The 19,372-nt window shown below is 38.6% G+C and overlaps 1 protein-coding gene across 3 annotated transcripts; it reads right to left on the bottom strand.

The window, feature by feature from the left end:
* Positions 1 to 7,603: 7,603 nt before the first annotated feature.
* On the bottom strand, positions 7,604 to 18,224 carry LOC135771348 (uncharacterized). Of its 3 annotated transcripts, XM_065281550.2 has the most exons (6): positions 17,703 to 18,224; positions 16,016 to 16,148; positions 14,555 to 14,789; positions 13,355 to 14,434; positions 13,090 to 13,258; positions 7,604 to 8,900 (listed from the first exon to the last, which is right to left on the bottom strand). In XM_065281550.2, exons 3-6 carry the CDS (start codon positions 14,763 to 14,765, stop codon positions 8,774 to 8,776), a joined length of 1,587 nt encoding a protein of 528 aa, XP_065137622.1. In that variant the 5' UTR covers positions 14,766 to 14,789; positions 16,016 to 16,148; positions 17,703 to 18,224; the 3' UTR covers positions 7,604 to 8,773. The 3 variants fall into 3 exon arrangements, with proteins under 3 accessions (XP_065137622.1, XP_065137621.1, XP_065137619.1); XM_065281549.1 differs by lacking the exon at positions 17,703 to 18,224 and having other exon boundaries at positions 14,555 to 14,771; positions 16,016 to 17,696; XM_065281547.1 differs by lacking the exon at positions 17,703 to 18,224 and having other exon boundaries at positions 16,016 to 17,696.
* Positions 18,225 to 19,372: the final 1,148 nt, after the last annotated feature.

Below are 19,372 nucleotides of genomic sequence, written 5' to 3' on the forward strand. Positions count from 1 at the left end.
TCACTGTCTCGTCTGCGCTGCCGGACGCAGCGCCCCCTGTCACTGTCTCGTCTGCGCTGCCGGACGCAGCGTCCCCTGTCTCGGTCTCTGTCTCGTCTCCGCTGCCGGCCGAAGCGCCCCCTGTCACGGACTCTGTCTCGACTCCGCTGCCGTACGCAGCGCCCCCTGTCACGGACCCTGTCTCGTCTCCGCTGCCGGACGCAGCGCCCCCTGTCACTGTCTCGTCTCCGCTGCCGGACGCAGCGCCCCCTGTCTCTGTTCCTGTCTCGTCTCCGCTGCCGGACGCAGCGCCCCCTGTCTCTGTTCCTGTCTCGTCTCCGCTGCCGGACGCAGCGCCCCCTGTCTCTCCAGCTCCTTCTGTTGCTTCCTCCCCAGCACTGTCATCCTGTTCGTCTGCCTGGTCCCCTGCCACTGTCTCCATGTCCTCCCTTGACTCTCTCCCCTACCCTGTGAGTCCTGGCTCGCCCTCATCTGCTCCCTTGTCTTCCCCTACCACGCCCTGGAACCCTACCTTGCCTCCTTTTGTTCCCCTTACCCAGTCTGCATCCCCAAGCAAGCCTGTACCCTCCAAGAGCCCCACCAAGTCTGCCCGGACTCCTCGTCCTAAGCCCTCCACCACTCCTGAACCCAAGACCCCTTGCCCACCCAGCTCCACCCTACCTGGACTTCCTCACGTGAACTCTGTTTTGCCTCCGCCCCCCCTCCTTAAGGGGGGGATTCTGTCATGGTTCTGCCATTTTGTCCTTTGTTTAATCTAGTCTTGTGGCAGAACCATGACAGACCCATGTTTTGTGTGAGAGCACTGGCTTTGTTTATTCCTAGCCATGTGCTCTCAGTCTCGTCTCTTGACCCCGCCCCCTTGTTTCCTCATTAATTATCCCATTATTGTTTGACTTATATCACCTGTTCCCCTCTTGATTTGTTCCCCTATTTAATCCTCTTGTATTCATTGTCCTGTGCTTGTGCATTGTGCCCTTACCTGTGAGTACTCTGTTAAAAGTCAAGTCTAGTGTTTATATATATTAAGTGTTTTTGTCTAGTTTATTGTTAAGTGTACCCAGTTAAGTGTAGTTATAGTCTAGTCTTGTTTAGTGTTCACTTCCTGTGTTAGTATCTTGTTTATATTGTTTTGCCCCCTCGTGGGTTTTTGTTTTCAGTTTTGTCTCAATAAAAGTCTTTAGTGTTCATCTCAGTCTGCATTTGGGTTCATCCTTCACCAAACCATAACATATGCGGGCACATTGCATAGTCTGTCGCATTTTAAGAGTAGCGTATAAGTGAAGCTGTAGAGTCCCGTCTGCTAAACCAATAACTGTGCAGTACAGCACATACTTTGTTCCCTTTTGATTAACTTTTCTAATTTTGCAGGTTAACAACACAAAAACAGCCACACAGACAGTGTGTGCAAATAATTCAAGTCATTCATAGCAAATTCCTCCGTATGTCAAAAAGATATACAGTCGTATAGTAGTCACACATGACCCACTGATCCTGGGCCATCTCCAGTGATACAGAACATGAAACACACAATCTCTTCTGAAGTATGGATTTTGCTGACAATTGGTAAGAAGATTTTCCTTCTTCTCTTGGCCTTATATTCATCCCCCTTTTCCATGTTCAGATCTCCTAAGCCTACCCTTGGGTCTCAGCCGCAGAAACTGGCCATCAAAGCCGTCCACACTTAGGGAAAGACTCCAAGCTGTGGTGTGTGATGGCAGAAACCCGTCTTTGGAGTAGGTAGCATTGGATGGGCAGCCAGACCGGCACTGAGCTTTTGATCTCCCGTCTGGATTGTTCTAAGAGACTTAGCTGTTGTGAAGAACATGGGTAATGTGGTTACAGTAACTCAAACCTTTCAGAGATGCATCTACCTCGCAGGCTTGCACCGTGCATAAGGGATGAAGTGTGTTAAACAGCCAATAGGATTTTCTTTTTTGTAAGCACTGGCACTGTGTGTCATTTAAAGACATAAAATCACTACAAATGACACGTCTGGTGATGGGGGACAGCATGACCATTATATTGAAAAGGTAAATGGGATTATTGGAGTGTATGGTGTGACATATTATTCCAACTAGTGTTAAAACACATTCCAGTAGTGAGGTAAGTTGTAAACACTATAGATATACAGTATACGCCATAAATGCCTAAGTATCGTCTGTTTCTGTGGGCCAGGTTTTCTGCCATATTGGAGCGGTTAAAGCCAGTCTGTGATGCTGTGCTGCCAAGTCCATGGTTTTCACAAGGAATGGGCTAGTTTTGATTGAGCTGGGATTCTAACAAGATCTGGCAACCCTGCTGTGAACACTGGAGCGCAATCTGACTGTGCATCTGCAACCAACTGTAGGCCCAACGTTTAAATTGCTATCGTTATGAAGACGTTAGCTATCACAGCATTAAAATGTTACTCAGTTAATGCATTTATGAAAACAATCCTCTCACCTGTGAAAGATTATCCCACTATTTCAGGAATTTAAAAGTGTGAGAGACGTCACCCACTGAAATGTCGACTGCTCCAAAATGATATAATATATCAATTGATCAAATATATACAATATATCAAATGAAAGAACAGACCCTCTGCTTTCAAACAAAAAAGTTTCATCCTACCTTCAACTGTTCTCTTTTTATTTATTTTTTTTCTTAAAAAATACCAAAATTTTAGCAAAAAAAAAAAAACATTTTTGTAAAGGACTTTTGATAGACATCAGATTCAGAGTGATGATCAAAACATACACGGAGTTCTTACTGTTTAACCTAAGGGGTTGCTTCCGGGTTTTATCCACCTTTTTCTTAAACGTGGTAAGTGATGTGACATATTTCCCTTCTTTGTGCAAGACGTCCGGTTCAATAGCCAGCCGGTAAAAAACAGTGTAGTTGGAGCACGCATAAAACATGATTTAAACAGTTTATATTTACTACACCTGCCATGTACGAACCAGTGTGAGGATGAAATTAAGAAGTGGGCTTCTTTGAGTTTTTATGGCGACACGTCAACCTTCACAAGGTCTGACAGTCAGCAGCATCTTCCTCATTCAACACATTGTAAGTTATTTGAACAAACCATAATAAACATATTAAACTACTACATGTATTAAGTATTGTTTTCATTTTATGAAAATATTATTGCATTGCTTCTTATGCACTAGATGGAGACATGAGCTTATGAAATTACTTGGTTATTTTTAAATTATTTGCTTTTTCATTTTAAACGAAACAAAAGTACATGCAATATATACATATACAGCCAGTCAAAACGGCACACTTGTGTCCTTTGCAATAGACTACCATTAGCTTTAGTGGCTCAACTAAAGTCATAAAACAAGAGCGCTCAAAGATGGCAACACCCACATTTATGTAAAAAAAGGTGGATATGTTGGGAAGAATGCCACCTGGTGGATAATAGCGGAAACACGGATTGCCGTAAAAACTTTGGCAGAGAAGCGTTTTTTCTTAATTGACAAGTTAATTTGTCAATAGTGGGAAAAGAGTTAAAACATCACTGTCTGATCCTGCCTTAGCAACAGTTGCTGTGCGCCAGGCTTTAGCCGTTCTCTAAAGTCTATGGAGGTCTAATTTTAAATAGACTTATGGGGCATAAACACTAGAAGTGTTGTGAAATGAGAAAAAAAAGAGAAATGTTTAACTTTATGCAAATTATGAGTGACTTGTTCAATTGTGGTCAAAGTGGAGCCAGATTGATGATTTTAAATTTGCGTGACGTCTTCTGAAAGGGCGACATTGACATCCTCCCGACCGCGGTACAAAGGTAACTATAGTTAAAATGTGGTCAATATGGACTTCAAATGTGGACATCTTTAGTCTAAAATGTATACGCATTTTGCATTATAAGACAATTTATACTGCTTCTGGACCAGCTGACGCCATATACACATGGTCTACATGTCTGGTAGACGTCTCTTGTTTGCTGTGTACATTAACTGCACAGAACAGTGTGTTTATCAAACATTGCAAATGTCTTTTTTTGGCTGGGGAGAAAGTTTGGAGTTCTAAAACCCACACATCTTATCTTCCTAAAACATAAAAGGAAATTTGATCCGTCACGATATGACCCCTTTAAACACTAAACGCCCGCTGTTTTGATAACATGATTTCTTTATATAAAGGGAATTACTTTTTTTCCCTGCTTCCCTTTGATTAGAGCTCTATTAAATAATCTCATTTTAATGTAGCCATGGAGTGCAGTCTCTGTTTCAACAAAGTATATTTTTCCTGCCATCATCCCTCCGCGGCTCACTGGACTCACTTTCACAGGATGCATTATCAGTGAAACGCGGGACCGCACAGATGTCCGCTGATGGAGAATGAATCATTCGTACTTGAACTGGGACATAATGCAAAGAGCACTTCCTTGATTATATGGCCATCAGGGAACATATCCCAGCACAGACTGGTGGCTAATGCAGCTCAGCCGTATTATTGAATCAATTGCATATGCTGGTTTGTGAGAATCTAATAGTGTCCTCTTGAAAATATGGCTAGTGATGCTTTATTTCCCCTTCACGAATAGATTCTGTACTCTATGTTGTGCACTCTCAGAAATAAAGGTACAAAAGCTGGGGCTGTACCCTTTCAAAAAGTACATCTTTGTACCTAAAGGGTGCATGTTAGTACCTCAAAGGTGCATTTTGGTACATCAAATATACATATTGGTACCTAAATAGTACATACTGTATTATGACCTTTTTGAAGAGTACTATCAGTGACAGCTTTGGTACCTTTATTTCTGACAGACAATGTGTAAGCTTGACAGAAAGTGTTTGTTTCTGTGATGTGAACAGCATGTAAAGCGCCCTGGTTTTGAAAATCTAAGCCTTGTGATTTAAGGACTTAACACATGAGATGTAACGTAACTAATGTAAGGTTCTTTACTTTGTTGTGATGAAATGATTTAGTTGCACCTGTAACAAAGAAAAATACCAAATAAGATCCCCTTTTGCATCTCAGGTGTTACTCCTAAAGAGCTAAAATGAGATTAAAGGGAAAGCAAATTGAGACCTTTGCTTAAATGTTTGAATGTTTCTTCTTTAGATCACCCTATACTCTGCTGTTTCAAACCGTGGCTGGGAAAATGATCAAAAAACCAACCATTGGTTTAAATTAATCTATGCTTAGTTGTTTTAACCCAACCCAGATAGCAGACGACTCCGGGCCTGATCTGCACCGGATCCGTACTGGCATCGTTTGCTGTCTGAGAAAAAAACAGGCTTGTTTTGACCCATGGTTGTGTCAAGGATGGATCATTTCTAAGTTTATTTAACACAACGTTTGGGTTTGTTCGTATTTTACCCAACCATGGGCCAAAACAACCATGTATTCAAAAGTATTGTAAGATAAATATTTTAAGATACAAAAAATATTCTCAGACCAGATAATTTATGCTATGCTATTCACATAAACTTTTCAGGTTTTGCCATTTTTCATCATGTATGTGAATTTTCCATTTGTATGTAATTTACAATGACGCTAATTTATACCTAGACAGCAGATGACTCCGAACGGATCTGCACCGAAGCTGCCGACCTCGATGTGGATATGCTGTGAATTCGGCCTGGAGTTGTCTGCTGTCTTGTTAAACATTTGTACAATCCAAATTCATGTTTTTATCCAACACTATCTACAGCTACTGGTTTAGTTGCATAGCTTTCAGCTGTGCGCAAACGTACCCAATAAAAGTTGCTGACGCAATTTATGTCGCTCTACATACGTCATCTGGTATAATTGAACCGATTGCCTATGAGCTATGTACAGACCCATTTGATAGACATTCGTAACAGCTCTGGGCATTCGTAAACCACGCCTCAAATACAAGAAAATGAGCATGTGGTTCCCAGACCATGTCTTATTCTTTTTGAGACTGGTCTGGTGTTAGCCAGGCTAATGCTTTTGTGCAATTCACTTTGTACAGATTTATGCAAATTTGCCACAACATAGCCAAATATGTAAGAATTCCCATGAGATCAGGTTAAGATTTTATTATCCTTAAGAATATAGATTTTATAATGGCATAAAATATTTTGTTGTACAGTAGAAATACAAACAAAAGCATAGAGATCCATCACACTATCATCAATTCAACCATTTTTTATTTAACAACCAATGGTAGAAAGGGGGAATGTTCAGGTCCTTTTGTTGCATTTGGTGATACTAGTAGCACAAAAAAACAACATTTTGTTTTTAATAGATTTCCCTGTTATGTTTTATTTAAGTCTGCAGAACTACAATAAGCTCATTCATGCACCGTCGGATAGTTTTATGGTGTATCTCATAAAACCAAACAATCCAGGATCAGCAGGGACCGAATCAATAACTCCTCAAAGTAGCAGGACAAGGATGTATTAGTGTACGGTGCACTCGGCCACCCTGTTATTTGTGCGAGTGGAGCAAGTGTTAGCCATAATTCAGACGCCTGACACACGTTTTTAATCTATCAATAGCTTTCCAGTCCCCCATGTTTAAACGTGCTATGACCCACAACACGACCTCTGTCATTTGTCTACCTGCTGACCCATGACAGCATACACAGATGCAGCTGTCCTGTCCCGCTCCTGGGCCGAATTCCTTCATCCTTATTCACAAATCATGAAGCGAGGTCGACTGTGGGTGAAAATGAGATGTTTTAACCTTCATGGCTGGCCGAGCACATGCTATAGCCACAAGACTTCTTTTATTTCCAGGCACGTGTCCCTGTCCTGTTGCCGCGCCCTCCTGTTGTCAGCAACTCAGATAAGCCAGCAGGAGTCTGGCAGAGACGGAGATGCACAAAGAGCTTATCCAATGCAATGTTCTGGAGCAGGTTTCCCAGCGAGTTAATTTTGGTGTGTACTTAATTTTTGGTTTGACCAGGTCAAACACGAGCAGTGATACTGCCAAATAATTTTCTTATTTTTCTGAAGTATTCGTTAATCACTTTGAAGCCATTATTTGTTTTTTTTTCTAAAAGCAAAGTATTCCTCACTGGGCACATCCCTATATGAACACTGTAAAAAAAAAACTGTTGTTTTTACAGGAAAACGCTGGCAGCTGTGGTTACCAGAGAATTCCTGTAAAAATTACAGCAGCACAGTAGATAACTTTACTGACAAAATATGTAAATTGATTTACAGTGAATAAAATCACAGCTGATTCACATTAAAAAACTGTAAACGTCTACACAAAAATTTGTTAATTTTGCATTACTGTGTTGTATATAAATATACTATTTCCTGTATTTTTTACATATAATAATTGCTTATTGTGCATCAATAAATTATAAAATTAACAGACTGAATCACATTAAAAAACTGTAAAGTCTACGAAAAAATGTGTTAATTTTGCATAACTGTCTTGTATATTAATATCCCATTTCCTGTATTTTTAACATGTAATATTTGCTTATTATGCATCAATAAATTATAAAATTAACAGGGAAATATCAATCAAAACTGGTAAAGTAACAGTAAAACTTTGCATTTTAAATGGAGATGTTCTATATATTATACATAAAATCTATTTATAATATGCTGTGCTAAATCTCAAAAACACATCTTGAGAAAAGACAAGGAAGCAAAATATCACTTGAGAAATTTATTTAACAGCCATTGTCAAGAGTTGTAAACAATTGGATGAATTTTTATTCAAAGTTTGGAACAAGTTTATGTGCCAGGCACATAACAACCCACACGCTCCCCGTCTGGAATGTTCCACAGTACAGCTTAAAACAATTGAACACATTTCTTTTCAATGTACCTGTATACAACATGCAAAGAAGCTACATGTAATAGTTATTTAAACTTTGACCAAATCAAAGTTGAAATATTCAAGTGCATTAGCCTCTTTAAATCTAGACATTATCTGTCACAAAGTTAAAGTGTCAGGCGCACAACAACCACCCAACTCACAACAACCTTGTCTGGAATGTTCCACAGTGTAGCATAAAACAATTGAACACATTTTTTCTTTAACCTACCTGTATACAACATGCAAAGAAGCTACATGTAATAGTTATTTAAACTTTGACCGAATAAAAGTTGAAATATTCAAGTAGATTACCCTCTTTAAAATGTATACATTTACCGGTCACAAAGTTTAAGTGCCTGGCGCACAACAACAACCCAATTCACAACAACCTTGTCTGGAATGTTCCACAGTATGGCATAAAACTTATCTATCTCCATGGAGACAAATTTGTGATGCCAAAAGGCCAAGTTACAGGTCATATCTGTGGAGAGGCGAGCCCCCTCACAGTAAGAATGCACATTTGTTAAGGTATTATTTTGCAATAAAAACTGTTCTAATTGAATACATGCAAGATAAGTATCATATTATACTGTGGAACATTCCCGCAAAGCAAGAACATTTTCACGAAAAAAAGCAGGTGGCGGACTCTCGACCAGAAGCAGCTAGTGCACCTTCAAGACTTTAAAACAAAAAATTATATAGTGCCTTAAGCATAATACACATTGTGTATTTAACAAAGAGAAAAATAACAATACCTCTTCTCAAACAAACAGAGAAGTTAGTGCACCTTTAAGACTTCAAAACAAAAATGATATAGTACCTTAATAAACATAATACACATTGTGTAATTAAAGAAAAATAACAGTACCTCTTTTCAAACAGAGAGGTTAGTGCACCTTTTAGACTTTAAAACAAAAAAAAGGATATAGTACCTTAATAAACAGAATACACATTGTGTATTTAACAAAGAAAAATGACAGTACCTCTGCTCAAACAACAGTCAAGAGTCCACAGAAAGAGTCCATATTTAGGCTTAACGCCACTCGTGATCGGAGAGTTCCTGTATCAGGGTGAGGACTCGAGGGTTCACGGTGAGACGACGCTTGGAGTTTTTATTCTCTACCTTGGTTCCTTTTTCTGGGTTTATCGAGAAGAAACACCTGTTAAATAAAAACCATATTAAGCATTTTAATTGATCAGTTATATAAACAAAAGACTACAAGAAACAATACACACACTACCAGTCAAAAGTTTGGAAAGTGTACTATTTTAATTGTTTTTGAAAGAAGTCTCTTCTGCTCACAAAGGCTGCATTTGTGTGATCCAAAATACAGCAAAAAACGTCATGATATTCTTACAATTTTAAATAACTTTCCATTTCAATTTTTTTTTTAAATGCAATTTATTTCTGTGATTCAAAGCTGAATTTTTAGCATCATACTCCAGTCTTAATTGTGAAAACAGTTGTGTACAATTTTCAGTATTATTTAATGAATAGAAAGTTTGAAAGAACAGCATTTATCTGAAATTAAAGCTTTTGCAACATTAAAATATTCAAGTGACAGTATAGACATGTATTATGCATCCATGCTGAATACATTTATTAAAGTTCTTTCAAAACAAACAAAAAACACCACACTCACAGACCCAAAAGGGTAGAACAATGTTACAAAAGCTTTCCATTTCAGAGAAATACTGTTCTTTTGAACTTTATATTCATCAAAGAATCCTAAAAAAAAAAAAAATGTTCTCAATACTGATAATAAATGTTTCTTGGAGCATCAAATCAGCATATTAGAATGAATCCTGAAGGATCACGTGACTCTGAATTTTTAACATTGCAGTGATGCTCAAAATTCAGCTTTGCATCACAGGAATAAACTACACTTTAAAATGGAAAACAATTATTTTACCTTTTAATATTTCACAATATAACAGCTTTTTTGTATTTTTAATAACAAATGCAGCCTTATTGAGCAGAAGAGACTTCTTTTAAAAACAATAAAAATAGTACAGTTTCTAAACTTTTGACATGCATATATAAAAAAACAGTCCAAGACCGAACCAAGACCGAGACTCATGCCACACCCAGAGGCAAGGCCGAGACTCAGACCAGACTTAAAGGGATACTCCATCGTTTTGTCACTAAACCAGGGGTGGGCAATTCTGGTCCTGGAGGGCCAAAGTCCTGCAGAGTTTAGCTCCAACCCTAATCAAGCACACCTGAAAAATCTAATCAATGTTTTCAGTATCACTTGCAAATGAAGTTCAGGTGTGCTTGATTAGGGTTGGAGCTAAACTCTGCAGGACTTTGGCCCTCCAGGACCAGAATTGCCCACCCCTGTATTAAAATATATGTTATTACCTTAAAGGAATAGTTTAATATTGAAAATGAGAAGACTATGTTATTACCTTAACTTAGAACTGTTGATACATCCCTCTATCATCTGTGTGCGTGCACGTAAGCGCTGGAGCGCGCTGCGACGCTTCGATAGCATTTAGCTTAGCCCCATTCATTCAATGATACCACTCAGAGATAAAGTTAGAAGTGACCAAACACATCAACGTTTTTCCTATTTAAGACGAGTAGTTATACGAGCAAGTTTGGTGGTACAAAATAAAACGTAGCGCTTTTCTAAGCGGATTTAAAAGAGGAACTATATTCTTACTATATTCTTAGTACTTCGACTCGCCTGAAAAGTCCGCTCCCCTTCTCCCTCTCATAATGGGAGAGGGAGGGTGTTACTGCGCCGAGTCGAAGTACTCCCAAAAGTGCTTTTACGCCAAAATATAGTTCCTCTTTTAATTCTGCTTAGAAAAGCGCTACGTTTTATTTTGTACCACCAAACTTGCTCGTATAACTACTCGTCTTAAATAGGAAAAACGTTGATGTGTTTAGTCACTTTTAACTTTATCTCTAAATGGCAGCATTGAATGAATGGGGCTAAGCTAAATGCTATCGAAGCATCGCAGCGCGCTCCAGCGCTTACGTGCACGCACACAGATGATAGAGGGATGTATCAACTCTTCTTAGTTAAGGTAATAACATAGTTTAATATTGAAAATGAGTAGAATATTCCTTTAACTAAAAAGAGTTGATACATACCTCTCTCTTCTTAGTGCATGCACTTAAAGGGATAGTTCGGCCAAAAATGATATTAAACCCATGATTTCCTTACCCCGAAGCTGTCCGAGATGCATATGTCCATAATTTTTCAGACAATGACATTTTCAGTTATTTTAGAAAATGTTTTAGATCTTTCAGTTGATCAAATGTGAAGTTATGGGGTCCACGACCTTCAAGCCCAAAAAGTGTGCATCCATCCTTAACAAAATAAATGCAAACGGCTCCACGATGATAAACAAAGTCCTTCTGATGGTAATCCACGCAGTTTCGTTGTAGAAATATACATTTGTTATTAATTATACATTTAAAACTTTATAAACCAAAGTAACTTGCATCCGGTAATGCCGCCATCTTAGTCCCGTCCGCATTCAGGAAGAGAGCTTACGCAGCTTACGGAGGTTACTCTGCTGTTGCTCTGTCCCCCCGCCCTCCGAATTTGTCATACGTCACTAAGAAAAGTGCGTACACTACGCTAATACTCTCTCTTGAATACAGAGGAGTCCAAGATGGCGGCGCTACCGGAAGCTAGTTATTTTGGTTTTAAATATGGATATTTCTACAACAGTACCGCGCGGATTACCCTCAGAAGACCTTTATTTATCATCCTGGAGCCGTTTGGATTTATTTTGTGAAGGATGGATGCGCATTTTTTTGACTTGAAGGTCGTGGACCCCGTAACTTCACATTTAACTAAATGAAAAATCTAAAACAATTTCAAAAATAACTGAAAATGTGTTTGTCTGAAAAACAAATGGACATATGCATCTCAGACAGCTTGGGGGTGAGTAAATCATGGGTTTAATATCATTTTTGGCCGAACTATCCCTTTAAACACTGTGACGCGTGGCGACACTTTGATAGCACTTAGCTCAGCTCAGTTCATTTAATGGTACCAAACAGAGAGGAAGTTAGAAATGACCAAACACATCAACGTTTTCCCCATTTAAAACGAGTAGTTATACGATCAAGTATGGTGGCACAAAGTAAAACCTGGCGCTTTTCAAAGCAGGTTAAAAAGGGTAACTATAATGTATGGCGGAATAACACTTTTGGGAGTACTTCGACGAAATGAGAGGGAGAAGTACTACCAAAAAGTGCTATGCCGCCATACATTATAGTAACCCTTTTAACCCGCTTTGATAAGTGCCAGGTTTTATTTTGTGCCACCATACTTGCTCATATAACTACTCGTTTTAAATAGGGTAAACATTGATGTGTTTGGTACCATTGAATGAACTGGGCTAAGCTAAGGGCTATTAAAGTGTCGCCACGCGCCACAGCGATTAAGTGCACGCAGTAAGATGATAGAGGTGTGTATCAACTCTTCTTAGTTAAGGTAATAATATAGTTTAATATGACAAAACAATGAAGTATCTCTTTAAAGGAAAACTACACCGTTTTTCAATATTTTACTATGTTTTTACCTCAACTTAGAATAAATAATCTTATTTCAATGCGTGCAGTTCATCTATGCACAGCGCGTTGTGAGTGTGTTAGCATTTGGTCTAGCCCATTCATTCCTTAAGATCCAAACAGGGATGAACCTACCAAACACTTCCATGTTTTCCCTACACAAGTATGGTGGCACAAAAAAGTGGTGATTTTTTTAAGCAGACAAAATAAGAGCACTATATTGTATGAAGGAAGAGCACTAGTTTGCAGCACTTCGACCTCTGGCACAGTAACATCATCACTCCTGTGAACTCCCACCTCTCGTGCAAACTCAGTGAGAGGGGGAGTAATGCTGTTACTGCGCCCGAGGTCGAATGCTGCAAACAAGTGCTCTTCCGCCACACAATATAGTTCATTTTATCCACTGGCCATGTTTTATTTTGTGCCACCATACTTACTCGTGAAACTACTCTTGTAACAGTCTTTGAATAGGGAAAACATGAAAGTGTTTGGTGGCTTCGAAATTCATCCCTGTTTGGATCCTAAGGAATAAATGGGGCTAAGCTAAATGCTAACACATTCACAACACACTGTGCAAAGATAAACTGCACGCATTGAAAAAAGACAGATGTATTATTTTGTCTAAGTTGATGTAAGAACATAGTAAAATATTGAAAAACTGTGTAGTTGTCCCTCAAGTCCGGCTCTTAGTTTGCGTCTTACACTGCATCTTCCTCTCTGTCTTGAGTCCCAGCCTTAGTTAAGGTCCAGGTTAACAAAGGGACAGCCAGACTCCAGGTCTAAGAAATGAGTAAGCCATGTTTACTCACCTTTGAAGAAACTCTAGAGTTGAAGCCAGCTCAGATGGATAATGAATATTAAAACAGTAGTAGCTCCCAAACATGAGGCACAATGCAGAAATGAAGGAGGAGATGTTTGTGTTGATAAGGTTCCGATCCAGACTCAGCATGTACCTTGTGGAGGAATAGCAGGATTGTCCTATGAACAAATTATTTAACAGTTTATGTTAATAAGCGCTGCACTCACATGACAAATTCTATAAACAGTCACAAAAAAAAGATATGAAAGACTTACCACAGACAATAACAGTGGGTGTCAGAGGCACTTGCTCCAGTTGGACCTCTTCTGCAAGACATGTATCTTCTACATGGAAGAACATGGACTCCTCCTTCTCATCAAAGTAACTGAGTAGAAGCAGGGTCATCTCTATCACATCATCTGAACAGCCACTCTGCAGTCCCCGCATCCTCTGAAGCCTTGCATAATTCTGAAGGAAAGTCTTGCTCTTGTTGACAAAAACTGTGGTCATGTAGTCGAGAAGTCTTTTTCCCTTCAAATCCAAATTTCGTGTAAATGTCTCTTTGAGGTCAATCCCAGTGAGTTCCATAAAGTGAACTGACATGCCAAGTTCATCAAACCAAAACGGCCACTGCTCTCTAAGGCATTTGATACTTTTTCCCTGGTTGACATGTTGACGCTGTGTGTAAAATGTGGACTTCATTAGACATTTTACCTCCTCTGGATTGACATCGATGTGTTGGAACATCACCTTGAGTTTTTCCATCTTTTGCCGCTGAGTCTCTTGAGTTTCTTCAAGGGGCAGAAATTTGACATTCCATTTAATGCATCCATACGTGTCCTGCATCGCTGCTCTCTCTTCTATTGGGATTTCGTCTGTGTGGTCCGAGTCATCAGTCTGATGTTTTCTTTTTCTTATTTTGGGTGTTGAAGTGCGCCTGACATTTTCAATTCTGTTTTGCAACTGTTTGACAAGGGAATGGTAGCCTTTTCCAACAATATCGCCCTCTATTACATCTTGGAGAGAACTGGGATATTTTGCAACCATTTTTGTTGCAACGTCAGTTGAATGTTTTTTACCTACATGAGGGCATTTTTCCATCATCTCAGTCACAACAATTCGGACCATTTGCCTTCTTAGTTTTGGGCCTGGCCTTTTCCCCCTCTCTAAAGCCTGCATCACTTCCTCAGGAAATTTACTCCATGGAATTTCAAAGTTTTCATCCCACTGTGTGTCAAGTCCTGGGCTGCTGGAGGTGCTTGACGATGAACTTTGGGGTGAAACAGAGAGCGATGGCAGCGATTGGGTAGGCGAGGCTTCCACAGATGACAGAGAGCTGTTCTCAGGAGTGTGGTCTTTAAAAAAAAAAAAAAAAAAAAAAAAAGATTATGATTCACGCTGTACAATATTGCACAATGTCCATGTCTGCTTTTGATTTTGAATATTTGTGTGGTGTGTGCAGTGTTTTTACTTACATTTCCGTTTCCAAACAGCAAGCAGCTTCCTGGCTTCTACAGGTCTTAACGCTGTCATTAAATCTGCCTCCGTTACGAAGCGTAAATCATCATACGTCTCAACTCCAATGGACTGCAAGTGCTCTTCCAGGATGTTTTTGTTTACTGCTTGAAGTTGTGGTAGGGCGTCCATGATGGCAACATCTAGGAAGGTTCGCTCTGAGTCAGTCATATTGCACTGAAGAAAAAATGGCACCTTCAGACAGAACAAAAAAAAAAATATATACAGTACATACACCTAACAGAGCAGAGACATGCATCAGGTAACACGTATATTAATGTCAAAACTATTTACAGTAAGAAGTGAGGTTTAATTGGACTTTATTTTGCCACAATACTGTGTTTTAGTGGAATGACTTGGTATCCATCAAGAATGTATGATACCAAAGGATAGAAATCGGGCAGGTCATTAATGTTGATACACTGTAACCCAAGACTGTCCTTTGTTACAGAATACAGATGGTATTCTGAGAGGAAGGTGCCTTTGTGGATATCCATCAAAACATACACAGATTTGTCATTATGAATCAAGATGAGAAGTAGTTCACCAAACTCCATATACTCATCATTTCTGTACACAAGAAACTGTCCTTTTTTATATGCAGTGCCCTTGTATTGAATGTCTGTGGAAACTGTGGTATTGCTTTCTGAAAAGGCTAGCTCCCTGACTGCATGTTTAATAGTGTTACTGTAAAGGTTGGGATAAAATGCACAGCTGTCCTTCACTTGAAGTAGTTTACTGCATTCTTGCCCAGCTAAAAGATATGCCTGATACATCTGATGACGCTCTGACAAAGTCTGACATATGTTTTTGAAGTTTTTCAAGTGTCTGGCACATCTTTTAAAATAACTGTGTTTACTTTCAAACCTAAGCGTCCATAACCTAATCAATGGACCAAATTTCAAGATCAGTGCTGAATAATGGCGCAAATAGTGGTGCTTGGGTTTTAGTTGAATTTCAGGAAACAACAGCTTTCTCAACTCCAAATATTCTTGGATCAAAATGTCAAGATATGCTATCTGGGACAAGGAAATGTTCTGAGCACAAATAAGATCCACAATGTCTTTTAGCTGGAGAGCTAACTGCCATACTTCATCCTCATGATTTTGCACTTTGTCACCAATCAAAACTGGTAGCAATCTCAAAAGGTTCCAGTTTTGAATGGCTTGCCCTGATAACTTGGCTCCGTCCGGGTTGACAGCACATGGCTTTGTGAGTGCTTCAGATCCTTTGTATTTTAACTGTTTGATGCGCCTGTTTAAGAGCGAGTATGTGAACCATTTTTTCTTTTTTATAAAGTTCTTCAGGTACAGTGCTAGATCATATGACAAGACTCCTTCAAAGAGGTCATGACCTAAACAGGGCGGGAGACCAGGCTGGGAAACATGAAAAGACTCAAGGGCATTAAAGATAGAGTTTACCTTTATCCCTCTGACGTCTTGGATGTTTTCTGCCTGGAGATCAGCAACAGCTGCGTCATACGTCTCTGGGGTGCGTGGAGGACCACAGACATTCGGATCAGCCACAAACTCACTTCTGGTGATTTCACAGTACCTGCAAAAATATTGAGAGCGGCTGAAGTTCTCTGTAAATCCACCTATGCAATGAGAACCCAAGTTATCCCCAGCAATGCAGAAAAGCCCCCCTTTTACTGTTTCTCCATCTACATTTATTCCTTCGGTTTCCAAGGATTTCAGATCTGCCAACAACTCTGAGAAAACTTTGGCTACTCCAAAACGCTTAAGGTCATCCTCAACACACAACAAGACTAAAAACATATTATCAGTATTTGAACGCAAATGAATGGGTAAATTTGCTAATGAAAGATAGACTGCAAGAACTTTGTGCTTCTTTTTAGCAGAACCCAGGGGATTCACAATTTCAAATGAATCTTGGTACAAAATCAGTTTGAGGCTTTTAGGGTTTTCATTGAAGAACTTGTGACATTTGAAATTTTGTCCATCATATAAATCCGTAAAAACCTCTACATCAGGATCTCCAAACTGTTGTGACTGTGTATTCCTCCCTAAACGTGACTGTAAAAAACTCTTCAGAGTTTCTGCCACTGGTATGTAGTAAGCACATTTTTGTGTCATGTTGTCATCCGTTCCCAATGGCACTTTTTGGGGTTCTGTGTATTTAAACATTTTTGTGAATGTCTGATTTCTAGAGTACGTTGTTCTTAATTGTCCCTGATGACAAGCAGAGAACAAATCTGACTCTTTAATGCAGTCACAGATTTTAGAGACTGCTTCATCTGATAGGCTCATATCATTTTTTAAAAAAGAACTTACTTTAGCTATTGTATAGGCTTGACCTAACTCGTGCACATTTTGCATTTCCTCAACAATAGTCTGTATAGTAGAAGCAGGAATTAGCAGCTGTCCTTGCAGTTTAAGGTAAAAGAGAGACATGTTTCTGAGATAAGCCTGACTATCATTCTCTGGCATATCACTGGCTGCACTAGCTGTTGGCATGGCTTCATGTGTGTTTTCTGAATCATCTGTACTGTCAATTACATCTGGGGGCTGAGGGCGAGTTTCCCGGTACATGTTATCGATACCATCTGGGGAGCATGATTTATGCTTTCTACACATGTGAGAAGTAAATGACGATTTTTTTGTAAACACGTACTTACAACCACTTACTGGACACGACACAGACCTGCCCTCTCCAATATGATCATTTAAGTGAGACACTAGCTCTTTCACCGTGTGAAAATGGCGGACACATAATGAAACTGCACATTTTAAATCCGCAACAACAGCTATAGGAGCAGCTTGGGGAGCATTGTGCACCCGATAAAAATGGCCCTTGAAAGCGGAGTAAGTGGTAAATGTTTGACTACAGTTAGCGCCAACACACTTAAAAAGACAACGGGGCTCATTCCTATGCACTTTGCAATGTAGTACATAGCCTCTTAATGTATCCAATTTCTTTTTACAAAAGACACAGGTGATCATTTTTAGGATTTCAAGTGTTTGCCTGTGCTTTTCAGCTAAACTACGTTAACACGCATTGATCTAGGTAACTAGTTTACACCACGTGCTTTCAGCACACTTTTTCGTTTGGTCTCGAAAAAATTAGGTTAAACACTGAGAACCTTACCGTGCAAACTTTAAAATTTCCGATGAACAGCAGACCCTCTAAAAACTTGTTAAAATTGCAGATAAAACTTTTAAAAGACAAAAATGGTCCGAAGACTTCTGTTGTGCCTCGTTTTCTCCTAGCAAACGCTGCTCCCTCTCCGGCTCGCTCGTTATTGACGTCAGCCGCAGGTGTACGATGAGCTCGTGCGTCTCCCGCCTTCATGTCATTATCCAATCAGAGACGAGCCTTTCTGTGAACTATGAAATTTAAAATTTGCAGACTCAGACAGTGCACAATGAGAGGGGACAAGTACAAGTCTATGGATGCACTAATGGTTTAGCTTGTGATAATGATACAATGCTCAAAACTATGCTGAAATAATTTATAAATAGAAAACTAGAAGGCTAAATATTACATTACAATTAAAAAACTAAAAGACACAAAGTATACAAGGATTATGGTTAGGATTGAACAGAAATTTTACTTTGCACAGGTTTCATAAATTTTAATTCCTTATACACATACTCTATAAATACAGTAGGCTACAAATAAATCATAAAGTGATGTTAGTGAAGGCACTGTGATAATGGCACAATGCTCAAATTATTACTATTGTTTTATCAATAAGCCTATGTAGAAAACTAGTGGGCTAAGAATTACATTACCATTTAAAGACTAAAAGAAACATATAAGGATTGAGACTGAACAATATAGTATTACTTTACATATCAATAATAAAAATTTCTTATACACACTCTACAATATGCTACAAATAGCCTGTATTATAAAAACAATGTTATTATAATTGTAGACTATATATATATATATATATATATATATATATAATTTTTTTAAAGCATTTTTTATTACCTCAATTTGCATCAATCATGTTAAAAGTACAGCATAAACTTGTAAAGTAACTTACTGTTATTGTATTTTTTAAGAACAACTGACAAAAACTTTAGTTTTTACAATATTTGCAGGTCAAATGAACAAAATTGTTTTGTTATGAGTATTACAGTATTTCTCTGTTTTTGATACCAATATTTGTAGTTTTAACAAATACATTTGATTATAATCACATATTGTTGTTGTAAATATAACAAAACATTATGTTTAATAGTTTACAAAAGTTCACTGTGATTTAAACAAAAAATATATGTTTTGTGGTTTACAATACTTTTCTGTAGGGATTTTACATAGTTTTTCTGTAAATTTCACGGTCATTTTTTACAGTGAAGAGTTTGGTTCCAAAACACGCTAAATGCCATTAAAAAATGTAACCACCAAAATCATATTGTATAAGGTCAATATTAAAAAGTAGATTCTTAATTTAACGCAAAATCTGTGATCCGCCATGTTATTCTGTCATCTTTTCTCCCTTTTTTGCCAAAATGTGATAAACGCTAGTCCTCCTTCTCTGCAGAATGCAATAAATCCGCTTAACCAATCACAGTGCACCATTCCACACATTGTAAACAATAATGTATCGCATATATATATATATATATATATATATATATATATATATATATATATGTTAGCTAACCTTGAAGGCTCTCCCTGAGGAAGAGGCTCAGTGTTTAAACCACAGAATGCTGTGATTGGCCAATCACAATCAAGTAAAACAATAAGACGGGGTTTTGTTAACACTTACACAATAACACAACTAACAACCGATTTATTAT

Source organism: Paramisgurnus dabryanus, chromosome 8 (genome assembly GCF_030506205.2).
Source record: "Paramisgurnus dabryanus chromosome 8, PD_genome_1.1, whole genome shotgun sequence".
Taxonomy (NCBI): Eukaryota; Metazoa; Chordata; class Actinopteri; order Cypriniformes; family Cobitidae; genus Paramisgurnus; species Paramisgurnus dabryanus.